The 21,492-nt window shown below is 31.4% G+C and overlaps 1 protein-coding gene and 1 long non-coding RNA gene across 3 annotated transcripts in view; both read left to right on the top strand.

Annotated features, from left to right (window-relative positions):
- Window positions 1-53: 53 nt before the first annotated feature.
- Window positions 54-8,478, top strand: LOC127707525 (uncharacterized). Of its 2 annotated transcripts, XR_007984948.1 has the most exons (5): window positions 54-181; window positions 855-997; window positions 1,883-2,031; window positions 3,028-3,090; window positions 6,358-8,478. It is a non-coding gene; the product is annotated as an uncharacterized LOC127707525 (long non-coding RNA). The 2 variants fall into 2 exon arrangements; XR_007984947.1 differs by lacking the exon at window positions 54-181 and having other exon boundaries at window positions 735-997.
- Window positions 8,479-10,988: 2,510 nt separating this feature from the next.
- The window catches only part of LOC127707515 (uncharacterized), a 31,034-nt gene continuing 20,530 nt past the window's right edge, over window positions 10,989-21,492 (top strand). The window contains exons 1-4 of the mRNA XM_052212095.1: window positions 10,989-11,068; window positions 13,314-13,469; window positions 14,156-14,312; window positions 14,852-14,914. Of these exons, the coding sequence (XP_052068055.1) occupies window positions 13,326-13,469; window positions 14,156-14,312; window positions 14,852-14,914 (364 nt within the window). The 5' untranslated portion in view covers window positions 10,989-11,068; window positions 13,314-13,325. The remainder of the gene's footprint in view (window positions 11,069-13,313; window positions 13,470-14,155; window positions 14,313-14,851; window positions 14,915-21,492) is intronic.

Raw genomic sequence — 21,492 nt, 5'->3', positions numbered from 1 at the left:
GTTTTGACGCTTGATCGGAAATCGCCTTATTAAAAAAAAACAATTGACGACAGAAAGGGTGTTAACACGTTTATAACGGAAAGTGCAACGGAAAATGTCGAGATTAAGGAGGTAGTATTGTACATCACCCTACTATCCTTAGTATTAAATCAATGCTACTCAATGGAGGGTTCTAATCATAGTGAGTTCATATATATGTATATTCTACTTTTAAATGGAAATATGTTTTGCTTTAATTTGTATATTTGTTACAAAAACGCGTATTCAATTTATTTTTACTGTTAATTTCAAAATTTTAGGCAGTAAGACCAAAATTTATCTGTGAGATGTTTAGCGATTCTAGATGTTAATTTACATATTACAAAATGTATTTTAAAGACATGTTTTATTATAAAAGCAAAGCCTCAAGCAGACAAAAATCTAAGCACAAAAAATCGCAACGGTAATCAAAGAAATACACTTTGTAATACTGTACCACATGACTACCATCTTTTTTATTCTAATTAATTCTATATAACGCAATGGAGAGCTTCAATGTTTGGGTTATTTGTATATTCCAATGTTGTTTTCAAATGTTTCTTGCTTTGTAAATTTCGAGTAACATGCCTCAATTTATCCCTGTTAATTTTGATTTTAGAACAGCAGGACAGTTATGGCCTGTGTATTTTTTTTATCCATTCCAAAATAGCACTAGTTTTATTTTTGTAAACATATACATTTTAAAATAAAATGCAATACTCTGACACATATTTAAGCACAATATGTTGTTGTTGACAACTTTTGTGGTTTCTATATATTCAAAATCAAATCAAATATTTAATGCAATATCATACGTCTGCTTAATAATATTTCAGATTATACGTACATTGGATGCTTTGAAGATCGCGTTGAAAGATTATTGCCTGCTGGACCTTACACAACAACAAAAAATGAAATGTCCACCAACATCTGCTTTAACCACTACAATTCTAAAAGCTATAAATATTTTGCAACAGAGGTAGGGACTTTTTTTCCTAAATACGTATTTTAACTTTAATTTTGAGGTATGCTTAAGATATTAACGTTAAAAATTCAAAAAAATTGAGACCATAAATTGTATTTGTATATTGTATATTTATATACGTACTGTTGTATTTTTTTCTTCAAAACATATTCCTCAGTAACTAGCAATATTCAACATTGTTAGCTTCAAATGGACAAAAAGTAAGCCTCTCATTATAAAAAATAAAGCAGCATAATTTTGGGCCAGCTTATATTGTAGACATTAAGAATTGGTTCAAGACAGATAAGCCTCTGACAACGAAGCATAATAGTAAGGGCTGTGTCTGACAATGCTTGTTAGATGAACTCTATAGCCCGTGCAATATGATATACATATACATATACGGCTCTGGGCAATGTTCCACCATCAATTATAGTAAGTTGTGTGTACGACTCCAATCTCAATTGAATAGGATTGTCAGTATTTCTACGGAAAGTCGCTGGATCTTTCCTGGCACTCCTGCTTACTCCACCATTAAAAACTGACCACCACGAAATATCACAAAAGTGCTGAAAGTCGCATTAAGCACCAAACAATCAGTCAATCAATCAATCAAATCTAGCATATTCTCTTAAAATCATTCATGTCGCGCCAATATAACTAAAACAAGACTACTATAATGTTTTCACATTGGCTCGATTCGGGTTAGTCCGATTTGACAGCCGGTATAGTTTCGTAATGTTTGCATGTTGACCTTTGGCTTCGTTTTAAGCCAATATAACAAGCAGATTACCAACACTACGGCAAAGTGAAAAGCTTTACAAAGTGTACGATAAGTGCACTAGATTATACATTGTATTCTAGTACTTATGTCTATATTGTTTGTAAACGTAATTACAGTTCGGAACCGAATGCTGTTGTGGTCATTTGGGAAAAGTCGGTTCTGGCCAGTATCCAAGAAAAAAAGAAACAGACTGCAACAAAACATGCAAAGTTCATGTAACAACAAAATGTGCTGGCACATGGAGAGCGTCAGTTAAATAGATATGGTGAGTACATTTATTGCTTTTCAAACTGTTCATTAAAAAATATTAGAGCATGTTAAAGACACAAATGTGCGTATTGTTGAAATAACGCAAATTGTTTGTACGCCATGCCTTGTCTTGTCTTTCATCTTTTTTGTGTGTGTAGTATTGCACTGTCCCGTTTGTCGCTCTGAAAAAGTAATGCCGAAAAAAGACACAAAAATAATAACATTATCATTATCTAATAATAATCATGCTAATAGGATACAATAACATTCTCGGCACAAAAAAACTTGCTTTCTGTGGTGGCAATTTTTTTTTCCTTCATTTGTTTTAGACCTGCTGTGTAGTTGTTTTCTTTAGAATATAACACCTATTTCATCTTTAAGATTTTTAAGAAATAGATTAAAAATTTAATTTCAAAACTTACACTACATATGCTTTTTAAGTTAGAATTCGGTAAATTATCAATATTATCAACTATTTAATACGAAAATTTTGGCTATCCTGAACATAGCTATTGTTCTCTATTATAAAATTGAAAATTAAAACAACGGACATTTTTTCCTATGTTCTTATGTTTACTACAGTGTATAGGCTATGTCTTCACCTGTAATGGTCACTGTAATAATTGTCATAAACCTTCCTTCTATTGTCCTTACTGTTGCTAAGCTATTCATGCGTTTTCCAACGCTTCATTGTTCTATCGACTATTATGTTTCCCTAAGAAAATGTTATCACTTTATGCAATCTAATGATATTCAAGAAACTAAGCCTGTGAATGATGTATATGAAACACGAGAAGATACCAACAACTAGACTGATTATTTGTATGAACAGATCAATGTCTAGAGAGTTAATTTTTAGAAATATTATTTTGTGAATAGGTCACAGTCAATTATTTTTACTACATTTATATATTTATTTTGACTCTCAAGTCATGACGTCAATATATTTCAAAGAAATAATATATGGCATTACGTTTTCATTAATCAATCACCATAATATACTTTTTCCTAGGTAATCAGTTATCGACGACAAAACATACACCAACAAGTCCGAAACAAAGTCAATCTGTTATAGGTAAACCTTAAATAATTTTATAGTTATCAATAAGCACTATTTTAGTTTCGCGAGGAGCTAAATAACACTGACGACAATTGGTTGTTTTTGTGGACTTACGATCTTTAAATAGAAATAAGTATTTTCTAGAAAATAAGAGTTATATTTATCCTGATAATATTTAATCTTTCACTCGTTGAATATTTTCAAATTAAACCATTGTGGTGACGTCAGCCTATTCATCTACCGTGGATTCTTTTTCTAGAATCAACGCTTCCTAAATCTGCCGCTGCAATTGACTCACCAAATTATATTCAATTATTTCTTTTGTGTGCCTAATTTCATTAAGTTTGAATGGCTAATTTACTGATTTCTGTTCACTAATGGAATTAATTTAAAAACTTACCTTTAATTTTTGTAATTTTTATATGCCTTCACTGGGAATCGAACCCTTCCTTGAAATCTGTTATGTGTGACTGACATCAACACATCGACGAAACCTCTCGGCTACCAATGGGTTACACTATAGATGTCTATTTTATATATTTAAATGAACATCTGATATACATCGGTTCATCGGACACACAGGGCTTGTACCTTTATATAGACACAATAGGCAGTCGTATAGTATGAGTTGGTAGCCGCGAGGTTAGCATGGTTAAAATCAATGAGTTAAAGATAAGGATTTGTCGGTTCAGGTTCGAATCCCTGTATTTTCTCTTTTGTTCCAATTCTTAAGTTATCCTGTTTTTTTTCTAATTTTGCATGTTATAGTGGATAGTTTTGTAATAATAGCGAGTTTTACCGTTTTTTTATTATTATTATTGGCTATTTCACATGTTTGAAACAAAAATGATTACATTCTATTTGTCAATTTTTGTTTTATAAATATAGTATGATTTCATCTGTTTTACTACATAATTTTGCGAAGGTTTGTTCGCAAATTCCTATGCGAGAAAATCGTGATGTGCCTAGAGTGCTAGATAAATTTCGATAACATACTTATTATATATACTTTATATATGCTTTTTGGTCGGGTTGTTGTCTCTTTGACACGTTCCCAATTTCCATTTTCAATTTTATTAGAAATAATTTCGAATATGTCTTATTTTGTATAAACAGATAATATTCATATGCCTGGTAATATAAAGATCTTTAAAGGTAGAAGTGTTATATTTGTATTTTGTTAACCAATTAATTGTGATCTAAGATTTAGCAATGCATCGTTGGACACGATAACATGGTTATTTAAACTCACTTACAATACCTTCTAATTAAGAAAAGGCTTTAATTTTGAAAAGAAATTAACACAATAGTTTAAGTTATAGATACCATGGATAAGCGTAGATTCATGAAAAACAAACCATTCGCTCTCCGGGCTCATGGTTTCTTTTTCAAGAATCCACTCTTATCCATTGTATCTATATAACATAATATCTTTTTTTGCCCTGTTAGTTTAATTTTTACTAAATAATATTAGATATTAAATTTGAATTGATACGAATCCAGTAGATATATTCCACTGATCGAAAGACCATTTTATCAAATATGTGTCACGTGAAGATTTATTTGCCATTAACCTGAATATTGTTCGCAAATTCCATTTCCATAACATACGAATTTCCCTGTTTGTTAGGTAGGTGTAGAAATGTGATGTTGGATGAGAATGACTGTTTTTGTTTTTATTAATTTTGAAATAGATTAAAATACTCTAATGTCATTATAATAACATTGTGGTTATAGTATGCACAATTTGATATCAGATTTGTAAATAAATATGTTGACTTGAGGTACGCCAAATATCATTATCATCTTAATTATGTCTACTAGGAATGTATTTTAGACTAAAATGAAATTTAGATTAATTCATGTTTAGTTAAACCGTGTGTCTAATAAGATTAACAACAAATTTAGAGCAACGTCAATCACACCAAAGTGAAGAGTTTCAAAACAACAATGTAGGATACGTGCAATAGTTTAATCCTTCTTTTCAAGTACTTATGTCTATATTGTTTACGAACGTGTAGTAACAGTTCGGAACCGAATGTCTTTGTGGTCATTTGAGAAAATTCAGTTTTTACCAGTATCCAAGAAAAAAGGAAACATATTGCAACAATAATCTCATGTTTAGTTCATGTTTAGTTGAAGCGTATGTCTGATACGATTAACAACAAATTTAGAGTAACTCCTTTAATATTTCCTAAATATGACTGTATCAAGTCTGTAACAACATTAACAGAATTATGTAGTATTTCTGAGCATGTAATAGTATTAACGGTACCAGATGCGCATAAATGTGTCCTCGGTGATGCGCAATACCAAATATTTTGAAAAAATGAACCTTTTACAATCGTTGAAAAGTTGATAAAACCAAATAAGTAAAGATAAAAGCTAACCATTGTCACTTAATTATAAAAGTCTAAAGATAACTCTGAGCTGAAAAGTTTAACGATTTCGGCAAATGTTTAAAAAAAAAACAAAAATACAAGAGACAACCTTAAAACCCAATTAAAAATTGTAGCAACAGGACATATTGGCAGACTATGCATATAAAATTATTTCATTTTAGTTTTGGATGTTGTTTGATTCTTCATGTAACAAAAAAACATAAAAATTTACAATATTTTATCAACATTTTCAACATTGTTATTACATGTAATAGAAACGTTTCGCAATATATCTTTTTTCTCTAAACGATACCTTAAACATTGAAATTCATAGTTCAGTAGGATTCACAATTTTTTTTGCATTTTTACAATCTGAGCGAAACTGATCTAGGGGAAGTTGGCCATACCCTTTGACAAATAATAGTTTCATGTTTAAAGTAATATTTGCGACGTCTATGATTGATTGATTGATTGATTGATTGTTGGATGCTGAACGTTCCTTATATGATTGCAAAACGCTACCTGTTGAAACTGATATGTTTGCTGTTTTACACAACATGTAAACATTCCACTTTCTAAGACGAATATGACATATATACGCGGAAGATATCAAACATAGGACAAGACAATGTTAATTGTGTTTATAAGATCTCAAATTTCCTTTTTTTGGGGGAATATCAGGTAACAGGGGCTTTGAATAATCATGAGAATTGTACTATATCTTTAAAAAGAAAAAAAAAAGAATATTAAACAATTTATACACTGAAGAGTAATCAAAGGTTTGCTTTAACCAAACGTCCTTATCTCTAACGATACAAAACAATATCATTATGCATTATATATAGCCTTATATCTGAATAAATAATGTCAAAATATAAATGTACATATTATTATTTTGTAGCTGAATTTTCAATATACACGGTGGTTATCGAGCCTGTCTTGGTCTTATTATTCGTGGCTGCTTTAGTTGTCTCCCTTGTCGTTTGCTTCAGAAGAAAGAGAGGCAAGGATCATAATATAACAGAAAAAAACTGATTTACCCAGTTATACCACAGTAAATTACAATGAAATGAAAGATATCGTTGTCCCTGAGATGAATGAGAGCAGACATAGATATAACGCAGCTCAATGTGAACCAAACAACATTTCCGCTTCCATTCAACAGGAAGAAAACAACTGCAACAATTATGAATCATTATCAAACAACCGCAAGTCAGTTGAACATATTTATCAATCGGAATCTGTTCACAACAATCAGTTATCATTGGATGAACATACATATAAATCAACAGAAGAGGCAATGCAAGCATCGATGGGTCCAAACTTAGTGCAATATCAATCACTAACTTACTCTCTTGAATCAGATAACCACGTTTATTCATCAACAGTTCTATATAGTAACGTGCTATAAGTTAATAACTAAATTTAAAATTTAATACTGAAATTGTTATACATAATTTAATCTATTTATTCAACCTATTTCTGAGGTTAAAAGGGTAAAGGTACATCGTTTCCTCTCTGAATTTTCGAATTTGATTGATCAATGTTCAACTTGCATTTCTTCATACAGATAAAATCAGGATGATTTATTTAAGTAAATCATAGATTGTGCTACACCAAAACGCTTAGACGAATTTACAATTTAACAAATATATAGCACATGAATTAACAGTCAGTACACAGTGAGGTAAATCACTCTAGACCCATATTTTTTTTTCTCCGATTAATCTTTCTCCGTCCTCTTGCTTGGTGTATGGTTAATAAAGAGTCCATCTCAACAAACAGAGGCAGTCATATCGAGGCTGATATGTCTTTGTCAGGAGAAACCGTTCTATCATATCTATGGACTAAAACAATGTAAAACAGCGTTTATACTGCTCTATATTTAGATGTTTTAAGTTTGGTTGACAAATGGAAGCTATGTCAATTTCTACGATCCCCTTGAGTTTAAGTAAATTAAAGTATAAAGAGATTCCAATGGATATTCTATTAAGCAAGACTTCGTTGACCTAAAAAGTAAGATAACAAAAATACCGAACTCCTAGGAAAATTCTTAATTGAAAGTCCCTTAACGAATGGCAAAATCAAATGTTTAAACACATCAAACGAATGGAAAACAACTGTCATATGCCTGACTTACAGGCATTTCCTTATGTAGAAAATGATGGATTAAACTTGGTTTATAGCTAGCTAAACCTCCCACTTGTACGTTTAGCTATAGGTGGACAATTATTATTTCATTTCGTAGAGCGGTTTGGAATGTTTACAAAATTGTGTTTCGTTTGGCCTGTTTGAACCTATATTGATTATATACTTCAACCCCAAAGCAAAACAATTGTTTATTTTGTAATAACCATTGTAAACACATTCAATTTGGTAGACATAATTTTGTATACATCATACATTTTACAATACACCACAATAAAAATAATCTGGTGAAATAGACACCATAGAGATGTATACACATGTCAAATCAATATAGAATTAATTGCAAACAAAGAGTAAACCTGTACATTAAAAAAACCTGTTTGTTTTTACAGATATTTGTAATTGTAGCTCTATTTCGTTGAGTAAAATACGTTTGATCTGTTCCCAAAAGTGTTAAACAAAGTCTTGTAGCTTCGAAAAAGCTGTACATTAAGAAATATTCTAAATTGCTTTACATAATATATATAGAAATGTGCTTGCCAAATTACGTTCCAATTTAAATAGCTAGCTTGTGATTGCTTGTTTCTTAATTTACAAAAAGTAATTGCATCTGTGTCGAATAAAATGTCTAAATAATTTTCATTCTGAATTTGGTGTTTAATAAATTGGTAAAGAAGACCCTTATGTAATGTTTCAGTGTTTGAAAACCATTTCGGAAGAAATTAATCGACAATAGAATTGGGGTTTTGGTTAACGACTTACAATTCTAATTGGTTTGTGTCCACCATAAGTGTTCATGTCCACATGTTTTAATCGATTTTCGTTCCAATGTAGACACTCTGAAATAAAAGAAAAATATAATGTTTCAAATATATGTACAAAAAAGTGTTTATTATATATTTACAGCTTCATCAAATAGATCGTATTTACATTTCATGCGCAGTGTTTTCGTTCTCTTTTTTTATATTAGTCTTTCGTACATTGCTTTTAATTAGTAGTTTGTCAAATATAATCATAAAACTTTAGATAAAGTCCTTGAGCGAAAAAAATACAATTTCAATTTTATCAGAGTTAACTGTTAATGTCATTTGTTAACAGTGATCGCGAAAGGTATCCAATTTAACACTGTATGTCTCCTGTAATTCTTATTGTAAATCAGTAGTATCCGCAAAAAGATGAAAAAAATAATTCAATGTACATGTATCTATTTAGTAAATGATCTTTTCTGTCGAATATATAAGTCAAGCAATTTGCATATGTAGACAACACAAATCATCAAAATCATTTAGACACACCGATGAAACATTTCGCCTGCTTATTTGGGTTTGAGGCTTCCTGATGACGGTAAGTAAAAAAGTGATGATGACAGATAATCATAAAGCGACATTTTCTTGTTGTGTAGCAAAAGTCTTTGGAGATACCGCTGGTCGACTACTAGTTCCCAAGGGTATACATAATATACCAGCAAAGTAGTCAGTGATTCGACTATAATGATATATAGCATGCATTCTGCGAGAGTCATCACCGGCGAGACAAAAAATAAGAAAATAGTTTACCTTGTCTAACGCAAATATTGCGGGGTATGCATATAAAAAACACTTTCAATTTCTTTAATTTACTTTATTCCTTCCACAAATCTTTTTGTGATACAAAATATGATGTTTTGGTGAAATCTGTTAAACATTTTAAAAGCACAGTTTAACTTAATTTCATTAATTTCATTAAAAAAGTACTGCAATCATATGAAGAACTAATAATTTATTTATAGTTTCATAACACTTTCTGAAGCCTGTTAGTGTTTGATTCATGAATTATCTCCGTCTGAAAAGTTGTGAAAACTGGTATTTAAAGCTAATGTAAACGAATTGCCATATCAACTATAGTTATAGGTCAAATATTCTCCGTGTCTCTTTTTTGTTGTTGCCTTGAATCCATGAATATGTAATTGATTCCGACATGTACATGAGTCGTGCTTGATTCCACATTCAAAACAAATATTTCAGATACTCGTTTAAAACCAAATCAACATCTGGTCCTTTATTATCCGTTTTATTTGAAGCGAACATAAATTCTATTAAACAATTAAACAAAAGACTTATCAGAATAATTGTCCAATGTGTATTTGTTTGTCTTGGTGATTATGGGTGGAAGGGGGCGGGGGGGGGGGGGGGGGTGGGGGTTAAGGGTGTCAGTGTGTGTTAAGGCTTCATAAGAGTAAGAAGACATTTTCCGAACATACATGTAAGTACATTTTGGTTTCAGTTTATTGAATAATAAAGGGTGGTTAACAGTATATTGAAACCAAACAACAACAGAGGGATTAAGATCCTCATTGGAATGTACCATGTAAAAGAATTCAAATGAATTTTGAACACTATACGCTGTTAATATCACTACTCATATAGGTTTTTGTCATACTATCTGATAACGACTTCCTGAATGGTTTAATGAGAAATGAGCAGAAGAATGAACGGTCAACCGTTACTGGATTGAGATTTTTGCCAGACTATTTGTACAATTTAGAAAGCCGATACATTGTGGGAATCTATAGTATTCAGTAGTAGCTTTCATTTGTATATGACAACCTGATAACTGCTATTTATTAAGCAACAACTGAAATCATTAATAAGTTAGTTTTCAGCAGTGATTTCATATCATCTTTACTGCACAGTCATGTATCTGTTATTGTTGGATGCATATTTCGCAGTTATTCAGCTTTTCCCCAGTGTTTAATGCGCTTCTTGTCACGTTTGCTTCGCTCATATGGATTATCTAAGAGGAAAATAGTATAAAACTTCATCTATGACTTAAATATTGTACAGTGATTTGTAGTGTGCTAGTTAAATAAAGGCAACAGTAGTATACCGCTGTTCGAAACTCATAAATCGATAGAGATAAAAACAAATCCGGGTTACAAACTAAAACTGAGGGAAACGCATCAAATATAAGAGGAGAACAACGACACAACAAAAAACACAACTGTTACATTAAAATGTAACACACACAGAAACGAACTATAATAAAACAATGGCCATTTTCCTGACTTGGTACAGGACATTTTAAGAAAAAAATGGTGGGTTGAACCTGGTTTTGTGTTAAAACTCAATATAAATTTTAACCCCCCCCCCCTCCCTTATTTTCTTTTTCTTATTCAAAATAATAATTTTGTGTTTTTTTTATTTTCATTTCAAAATAACAATTATTAAACGATAATATTAAAAGAAAAATTTCTTAAAAGACTAATACTCGTAAAAAAGTTTTTTTTGTTTTTTTTTAAGTATCGGAAGTGACCTTAGTTTAAAATCTATGATGATAAAAAGGTTTGATGTTTACATGTTTATAAGGAAACTGCAACGGATATTTTTCAAAATAAAGTTCGTAATACATGTACCATATAACTAGTGTATTTGCCATATAATTTAAAGTTCGTGCATTTAACGCAGCGGAGAGATTACACAAAAGAAGTGAGTTAAACTACTTCAATTGATTCAATTTTTCTTTCCTGTATTAATTGAGAAAAAGCCACTGGTTAATTTTTTTCTTATTAATTGCAATGTAAAGGCACTGAGAACATAGTTTCCACGTGAAATGTTTTACAAGTTAAATGTCAATCCTTGATAACACTAAATGTGTTTTAATATGTAAACGCACTATTAGACCTTTTCAACAATTGTCTACACCGACAGTTGACTACGGCTACGACAGGTAAGATGTAAGTGGTCGTCTCAAAGAACTAATGGTTGTATATAATGGTTACCAGTAACTGAATTGAAAGGATTTTTTGTTGCCTATATGTATTTACCACAACAAATTTTTTTTGTTGTAAACCATTTACTGATTTAAATTCTTTAATTTTATTTTTGAATCAGTATGAATGAGGGTCTTGAGCGGGTTTACAGAATAGATATAAATGGACCAATACTACAGAATCATGGGGCAAAAAAATAAAGAATAGAGAAAAATAGGCATAAAAAAAGAATAGAGAACAATGGGCAAAATAATAGAAATAGAAAATGGCTTAAAAAGTAAGAGAATACAGAACAGGGATCCCATCCAGACCCCCATGAATGAATGAAAGGGAGATCTTTAATATTCTATGCAATATTTTTAGAAAATGAGATTAAAGCTACTTTAAACTAGGAAAATAAAAGTAGTAAATATTTAAACAGACAATTGTTTTATGTCTACTGACATGGGCGTCACATTTCTATAATACAAAGTCCGTTATTTTTGGCCTCAAGATTCCTTCGTACTATGTTCAATTTAAATCTGTATTTAGTGACGAGTTGTACAGAACATTTAGATAAAGTGAATGCTCTATTTCATATGTTGGTTATATTTTGTTATTAATTCCAAAAGCACATAACAGACTTTGACAATAATGGGAAAAGGCAGACATGGGTTATGGACACGGCACGAATAAAGCATAAAATCACACAATGCAACACATAAAACAGACATAAAACAGACCGCGTGATCTTCAATACTGTCGGGTAATCATTACCAAGCAACGCGATCTGATCGGCCCAACAAAAAAAAAAGATCAAATCCCATGCCGCAGCATAATATTGTAAAATAAAAATTATTCCGAGAAAAGAATATATCATTGACCAATATATTCCGGGCTTGGAACCGTCGCATAACACATTCGGCGGGGGTTTTACTTATATAATTGGATCTAACAGCTCCCCCTATGTTTGGTCAGAGGTGAAATAAAAAAGACAATTGGTAAGCATAGTGAAACTAGATAAGAGTAGAAAACCGAAGCGTAGATCAACAAAAGGGAAAATCAAGAAACAAAAACAAATCCGGGGACAAGAGAAAAGGGCAATTTTCTCATAGAAAACCAAAGTTATATGAGTAAAACCTGACACCCTTAAACGCAAGTGCTACGACAGGCTACGCAGTACTAGCTTCTGACTAGACACTATACGTGTTTCTAGTAAATGTTATGCCCGGTAACGGAAAAAATGTATCAATAACAAAGGGACAACTTATAACAGTCAATTATATTCAATATGTACAGGAGTATAGTGAAGATCTGTTGAGAAACGCAACCTCTACGATGTCCACAAGTGTGTTTTGGACGCGTAACGGAGAGACAGAAACTCCCGTTACAATTTCCTCTCCGTAACTTAATTACTATGGGGATGATAAAATGTAGAGTAAAAAAAATAACATTCCAAAAACTAGTTAACGGCTATTGGCAAACGGTGCGGTCTTCCATTGAAAACTCGTACAATTAAATATTAATAATGATATTACCGAAAAAGCAATGGATTCGGATGTGAATAGATTGCCGATTATTATTTTTTTTTATTCGATTTATAGAATTAAAAAAGAAATGGTTAGTAAATAAATGCTTACATATAATAAATTTTATATGAAAGAAAGGGAAAAAAACACAGAAAATCCACAACAGCTATATTTGCTTAATATCTGTTCTTTTTCAAAATAATACCGTTCAATGTGTACGTATATGTTACATGCATGTTATACCTGAATGATTTTTATCTTTGATACGACCCCTCTATTTTCTCCTGTAAACTGTAGGTGTCAATAGTCGGTGTCGAGAGTTGTTGAAAAGGTCTATTTAAGCACAAGATATTTTAATTGATAAGATATTTGAGTATGTTGAGGGTTTCCCTATGTTCAATATCAAATCAAACAGTAAATGAGTTATTCTATTTTCGCTCAACAATATTTCAGCATTACTCCAAAATGTATACATACATGGGATGCTTTAGAGATAGTGCAACAAGACTGTTTCCAGTTGGACCATACACACCAAGAAATAATATAATGTCCACCAACATCTGCTTTAACTACTGCAATTCCAAAAACTATGATTATTTTGCAACAGAGGTAAGAACTACTTTTCCTAAATACGTATTTTAACTTTAATTTCGATTAATGCTTAAAATATAAACATACAAATTCCCGGAAATTGAGTTCATGAACTGCATTTGTATATTGTATATTTATACACATATACTATTAGTTGGTTTGTTTTTCAAGACATATTGCTCAATAGCAAGCAATACGCAACATGAAAAGCGTCAAATGGATAAAACAACTAGAACTTTGATTAGGATTTTATTACTCCCAATAAAGCACCAAAATGCTTGACCAGGTTCTCAGGTAGACATGACGAATCTATTGCAAGACTTGGAGTTATCAGACAACTTAGGGTAAAGATTCAAGACATGTCGAACGGGGCTTTATACTCGCAAGCTCATGCATGTACTGCTGGGGACAACGTTGTTTATTAATGATTTAACTCAAGTTAATTACAACACAATTATGACAAAACGCTGCACCAATATGACTATAGCCAATGTGGATTCTTTCACCATCGATTTGATTCATTTCAATCTGATATGACAGCTGGTATAATTGCATAATACCCTCGTTATTTGGCCTTTGCTATAGACACCTTGACTTAAGGCTTTGTCTTATTAAACAATATAGCTGTAATTAAACAAATATATGCCAAAGTTTTCTAACCCTCTTTTCTAGTACTATATTGTTTTACGTACTTGTAATTACAGTACGAACACGAATGTTTTTGTGGCAATGGGGGAAAACTCGGTTCTGATAACTATCCTTTAAAAATGGAAACAGATTGCAACAAGAAATGCAAAGGGCATGAAACACAAACATGTGGTGGCACTTGGAGAGTTTCTGTATATAAAATAAATAAAAATGGTGAGTAAACTTGTTGATATTTTAACTTTTCGAAAAATTCTCCAGGGCTCTTGTTCACTCTCATATTTGCATAGAACTATTCTCCCTTCGTCATTAAGACTGTTAAGCTCAACTATGCAAATAAAATAATCATGCACCTTTTAGTGTGGTTTGCAAAAGTTCATTGTTTTATCTATCAAGTATAATGTATCCCTCTAAAAAATGCTATAATTTTTGTTGTAAACTAATGCAATGCTTATGTTTTACACAGAAATAAGCATTTCAATGATTTAGAGAACAAGAGAATATATATAATGATAAGAGCGAATGTGGATACAAACAACTGAACTGATCATTTGTTTAGGCTGATCGATGTGTAGACCGTTCACGGGAAAATAGCGCCTGATCATTTATAAAAAAATATGTCACAATAAAACTAGTTTTTTTCAAATTCTGTATGTTAAATCATTCTGAAGTCATTACACTTTTCAGTACAATACAATACTTCTCTTTTTTTTTATTAATTCTGTTACAATGATAATATACTATTTCCCTTCTAGGTCAAACGGTTTTGACGACAACTCATACACCAACAAGTCAGAAACAAAGAACATCTGATATAGGTACTTGCAAATCCTATTTTTTCATATTTATCAATGAGCACTTTTTAAGTTAAAATTGCTATTTTTATGATGAACTCAATAATATTGTTCGACGGTTTGTTTTTCTTTATTCAATTTCATAAGTATAGAATTTATTTTCAATTGATATTCCTCTACAGAAGTTTTATATTAACACGTATGTTCATGATCTGGATTAAATCTATTGTCTCCTTGAAAATACTACACACGCGTGCATTTTTTACGATAGCTTTAAATTGTCTTAAAATATATTCTTTAAAGTATGATTAATATCAACCTCTTATATGTGATACTATGTGTATAGAATTGGCTAGAACCGTATAAGTAAATATAATATTCAGTCTTTGGAACATTAGTTTAAACTTAATTTCATTTTTTTAAATTTACAAATTAAACAATTACTTTTTTTCTCTAATTATTACTATATACAAGTCTACAAAGTACAAAAACAAATATGATAGCGTTATATTTGTTTTTTATGTGACTTTCCTTCCTTAGTCCTTTGTACTAGTTTAAATTATTAAAACGTAAAAGCTAGGTCGTTAGATTAAGTTAACGACTTGTTTAATTATAAGACGACAGCTTAAGATTTAAATTTCGTACGTTTATTTTAACTCGCGAGGCATTACATTATCTTTAAAGGGCAATAAAATATATAACTACAGGTTCTTTATTCAGTTACCATGACATAACTTTCTATTCAAGGTCACCAGTTATCAACGACAAAACATACACAGACAAGTCCGGAACAAGGTAAAATATTCACACATAAGCAGTATAATTTTGATTTTTAATTGTTATTTTTACTAGGAACTAAATAATGCTGGTGACGATTTATTGATTTCGTTGTATTTTGATCCATAATTATAGAAAATAATTTTCTCCCAAATAAGTGAATTACAATTCCTTCTACGAAACCTTAGTATTAACATGATTAACGCGTATTCTCGTAGTATATATTTAATATATTGGCACATTGAGAATAGTATGTACGCATTAATTAATAGCAATAGCTTTAAATTGTATTAAACTATAAACTTTTTAAATCCCAATTAAAATTAAATTTTAGGAACTCAGCAAAACTCACGTAAGCTGGAAAAGTGGATTTCCTGCTTTGTACATAAGTAGTTATAGCACTTTTTAATATTTAAAAACTCAAATTTTATGGTTTCTCTGTACACTGCATGTGTTTTAGAATATTTTCCATTAGGTACGTTCATAACCAGCAGTGACATGAAGCTTGGAAAAGTCAAAAATATAAAACGTTCGAGAGTATTCAAAACTCAAAAGGACATGTATCAAATTGGGCATAAATAAACTTCACGGACACACACGATCAACGTCACACACAAGGCATTATACGGTCACATATTGTATATAACAAACAATTGTAAGGTATTTGGATAATAAATTGTTTGATCGATTCTGATATCGATTTACAAAAAGAGTTTTTTTTTTATTTCCAGGTTTTAAATAGTCACAATGTTTTGTTTATGTCCTTGTGATTTGTAGCTTTAACACATTGAATATTTTTAGATAATTTCTTTAATTTATATTTTGTTAACCATATCTACCATATAAGATGAACGATAGCAAATTTAAATTAGGGCCTATCTTCTTGAATTCATTTCCCATTATGGTCATTTAATCTTCTCTTAAATTAACAGTATCACAGCTCCGAATCCTACATTTTATCAATTAAGTGTTATGTATATTTTGGGTGAGCACATATTAATTAATTCCGAATAGAGTGAACATGCACGAGCATAACGTATTAACTGAGATATGTAAACGCCATATACTAGAGCAGAGGGAATGTTATTGCGTTGGAATGTGACGTTGACAATGGGAAAGTTGAAATTATCATGTTTGTCATATAATCTAGTTTGAAGTCGTTCGTCTGTGTCAATATTGAGGAAAAGATCAAGATACAAGGTAGACTTCTATTTTTAAAAGTATCCTGTATCTCAAGTTCACAAAGATATGAGATGAAAGCACTCGTCGCAATTTTAGTTATTGTTGACAGAACATTATCAATATATTTTAAGTGAAGTTAAAGAACTGTGCAAGATGGCTTAAATTCTTTTTGACTTTGCATACATTCTGTGTGAAATTTGCTTTATATGAGTACAATAACTAGTCGACCAGAAGTGGTGCATTATTAGCATTGTCGTCAACAGAGACGTTTTGCGTTATATATCAGTTATATTTTATTGATATCTGTAAAAATGATACTCAAAGTTCAGTAAGTTTCATGAACTTTTCGATTGTTACACACTGAGGGAAACAAATTTAAGAGGAATACCACTAAACAAATAGTAGTGTCATGTCCAGAGTAATTTTTTGCGACTAATATGATTTAAGAACGTTACGTGTTAAAACTGAATGTTAATGTTTCGTATTATAACATTTATGTTCATTACACTTTCGAAGACAAGTATGTCATACACACGCTGAGGAAATCAAACATAGGACACGCAAATTGATTTTGTGAGATCTCAACCTTCCTTATTTTTTTTTTTACATTTTGCTCAGTAATTGCAATAACTAAAAGATACAGGGGGAAATGTACCATATGAATACATTTGTATGTTATGTAAAGCAATTAATTCATTGATATCGATATTATACACAACAAATACATGAATATATGTAAAAAAAAAATCTAAAAAAATATTGCACCAAGATAACTGAAGCAACTACATAATTTTCCTTTATGATTACATATGTAAAAATAAGAAGATGTGGTATGAAAGCCAATGAGACAACTCTCCACAAGAGACAAAATTACACAGGAATTGACAACTATAGGTCACCGTACGGCCTTCAACAATAAGCAAAGCCCATACCACATAGCTAGCTATAAAAGGCCCCGAAATGACAAATGTAAAACAATTCAAACGAAAAAAATCAACGGCCTAATTTATGTACAAAATAATGTACGAAAAACAAATACACAGCAACAAACGACAACCACTGAATTACAGGCTCCTGAATTCGGACAGGCACATACATAATGTGGCGGGTTAAAACTAGTTTGTTGGCACCAAACCCTCCCCCTAACCTGCGACAGTAGTGTAACGACACAACATAAGAACAAACTATGTAAAACAACAAACGAAAAACAAGTATGAGAAACAGCAAACAAAAAAACGGCAATCACTTTTACAGGCTCCTGACTTGGGACAGACACATATAGAATGTGGCGGGGTTAAACTAGTTTGAAGGCGCCAACCTTCCTGGGACAGTGGTGTAACAGTACAACATAAGAACATACTATATAAATCAGTTGAAAAACGCTTAAATTTTGACTTGGATGGAGAGTTGTCTCAATGGCACTAGTACCACATCTTCTTATATCTATTTACTGCAGGGTTTGTTGCTCGTGCTGTGTGGATGCAGTAGAATGTGTCCCCGTGCTTGTGGTGTATGCCCTTATTTTTTTCAAATATGGGTTGTTTGCCTGTGAAAGAGCTTTCACATGTTTATTATATCTTTGTTCTTAATTGTTAATTATATATTATGGTGTTTGGATGTATAAATACTCATCCACGCCTGCTATTTTTATTATTGCCCCTGCTATGGTTTTCCAAAGTTTTCTTACAATCTCTGTTTTTGCCCTGTGTTTGTTATATGTCAGTATTGTAATACTTAAGTCTTTACGTCGGGCCTTTTATAACAGTTTTTGTAAGAGTTTACTGCTTTGCCTATTATTTCCTATTCCGTAATTGTCATCCTTATTCATTGTTACAACCTCCGGTCTTTTTTATTTTTCCTATACCCCTATTGATTATCTTGATTTTACGTAATGGAAAGAAAATTTTAACAACACTACTTCTAGGATATCCACGTGCTTAAACAAACGTATTTGTAATGCCTCTACAGCAAGATTGTTTAACAAAAATGCACGTGGATATCCACAAATTTTCCCGTGCAATGCCAAAAAGTGACTAACCTGTTTTAGATTAGCTTCACAAAATACTGTAAGGTCAACAGTGAACGGGAGAGCTTTTTCGCTCTCCTTTTCCTGTGACATTACCTGAAAAACTCAAAACCTTATATATGTGGTAACTTGAACCCAACCTAAGTGTGGTATTCAATATGTGGGACAGACGGGACGAGAGTATTACAAAAGAAATCAAGAACACCTTGACCGTAAGGTCATAACTTTTCTTAAGAAATGACTGAAATATCGTCCTCCATCTAAAATAGATTGGAAACAGTGTCGTAAGGTCATTAAAGACGCTCTGTCTGTCTACTGTAAAAATCGGTGTAAACGTGAAAAATCTGATAAAAAATCTCTAGACAGTTATTTGAATAAAATTATGAATACTGTTAATATTCGTATATCTCATTTTGAAAACAATTCTGAAATTAGTAATAGGGTCCATGATATTCCCATTTCTCGAATAAAAAATAAACTCCAAGTACTCGCAAAGCGGTTTGTGTTCGTACCGGCAGACAAAGCAGGAAATAATGTAGTGGTGGTGTGACGCATATACTACACGGAAGTTCTCCAAAACGAAATTACAAATTCATCTACATTCAGGTCCGTACGCTCCACAGAGAGTCAAATTGTAAACAAGCATATCATTGCCACTACCCAGCTTAAAGCCTCTTCCGAAAATTTGAAAGTCCCTACTATGTACTGGTTACCTAAATTGCACAAAAACTATTTAAATTCCGTTTCATCTCCGCATCTAATAAGTGTTCTACTACCAATCTATCAGTGTTTCTAACTACCTCCCTTACTACTACCAAAGAACTTGTTATTAACTTTTCTGATAAAGCTTATGAAAATAATGGTATTAATTATTTTTGGAGTGTTAAAAATTCCTTAGAGGTTTTAGATAAAATACATGCTTTTGCTGGTCCTTTTAATTCTGTTGACAGTTATGATTTTTCTACTCTCTATAGTACACTTCCACACAATCTTATTAAGAAAAAGTTTTCATATTTAATTAAATGGTCTTTTGAATAATCTCATTACAAATTTATTTGCTGTAACTCGTTTAAAGCCTTTTTCTGTAGCGAAGAAGGAAAGTATGCTAGATACACTTACTGGAAATGTGAAGATATGATTGAAGCTTTAAATTTTCTCCTGGACAACTTATATGTACGTTTCGGCGATAAAGTATATCGACAAGTAGTAGGTATTCCTATGGGCACTAACTGCGCCCCTTTAATAGCAGATTTATTCCTGTATTGCTATGAATCTCAGTTCATGACCAAACTCAGTAAAGACACGTCATTGTTATATTTGGTTGATACATTCAACAATACCTTGCGTTATCTAGTTGATATTTTGTCGTTAAATAATCCAAAGTTCTCTAAATATACTACCGAAATTTACCCTAATGAACTTACTTAAACTAAATCTAACATAAACAGCAGTAGTTGTCTTTTCTAGATTTGGACATTTTAATCTCTAAAGGAATACTCCATACTAAAATTTACGACAAAAGAGACGACTTTTCATTCCCTATTGTTAATTTTCCTTTTTTAGACGGCGATGTTCCTTTGGCTCCATCATACGGTGTTTATATATCCCAACTCGTTCGTTATGTCCGTGTGTGTAGTGATGTCATAGATTTTAACGAACGTAATCAATGCATCACTGGTAAATTATTAAGTCAGGGATTTCGTTTCCATAAATTACGTAAAACTTTTACTAAATTCTTTCATAGATACAAAGATTTGATTAGTAAATGTGGCTTTACCTGTAGAAAACTGATTAGAAACGGTATTTCACATCCTAAATTTTACGGTAATATTGTACTTAAAGCGCGGAATCACTATGTAGATCTTGGAATATAGTTTACATTGGCACTAATATCGATTTTGTCATCAGCAAATTAAAAGATAACTAAATTTGTATTCTTTTTAAACGGGATGTATAAAGACACACCCACGTTCATTTTGATCTATAAAGAGGTCAACTATCGTACTGCCTGTCTATACATTTATTTTTGGCATTGCACAAGTCATGTCTTCTTTGACTGTCCATGACGTCAAAATACGAAATCCCTGGGATGTGTTTTAGTTGATTTTAATCTCTGATTTATGATTTTTTATTATTAATTGTTTTTGGCTTTTAACTAGCTGTCAGTAACTGCGAGTACTCTCAAATCACACTTTCTTGTTTATTTGACCTGTTGATACTAATTGTAATGCTTTTTTGTTATTAAAATTTATTCAGGGTTATACATGTATCTGGTCTATATATCAGCGTTGATAAGTGTTTGGTATTACTATAAAGTTTCACTTCTTCGTACTATAAACATCAAAATTATTTATTTTGTAAAAATATTTCCTTTCTCCATTTGAACTGTACACGTATACCTAACAACAAAATTATTTTCATTTACCTGTGTTTAAATTAATTGCAAATGGCTGATAATTTTGTCCAAGCATATTGTTTTTCTTAAATTGTTTAGCATTTCACAGCGGTATAACATGTTACTTTAATTATTCTTCCCTTAGTTTATTTATTTTGTATTTACATTGTATCATAGATCAAATTTATTTGTCCAGTGTATGTTCACTGGTGTTAATATGTC

The sequence above is a fragment of the Mytilus californianus genome, unplaced genomic scaffold, assembly GCF_021869535.1.
Source record: "Mytilus californianus isolate M0D057914Y unplaced genomic scaffold, xbMytCali1.0.p SCAF_7, whole genome shotgun sequence".
In the NCBI taxonomy this organism is placed as follows: domain Eukaryota; kingdom Metazoa; phylum Mollusca; class Bivalvia; order Mytilida; family Mytilidae; genus Mytilus; species Mytilus californianus.
This window is presented reverse-complemented; position numbering and strand designations above follow the sequence as displayed.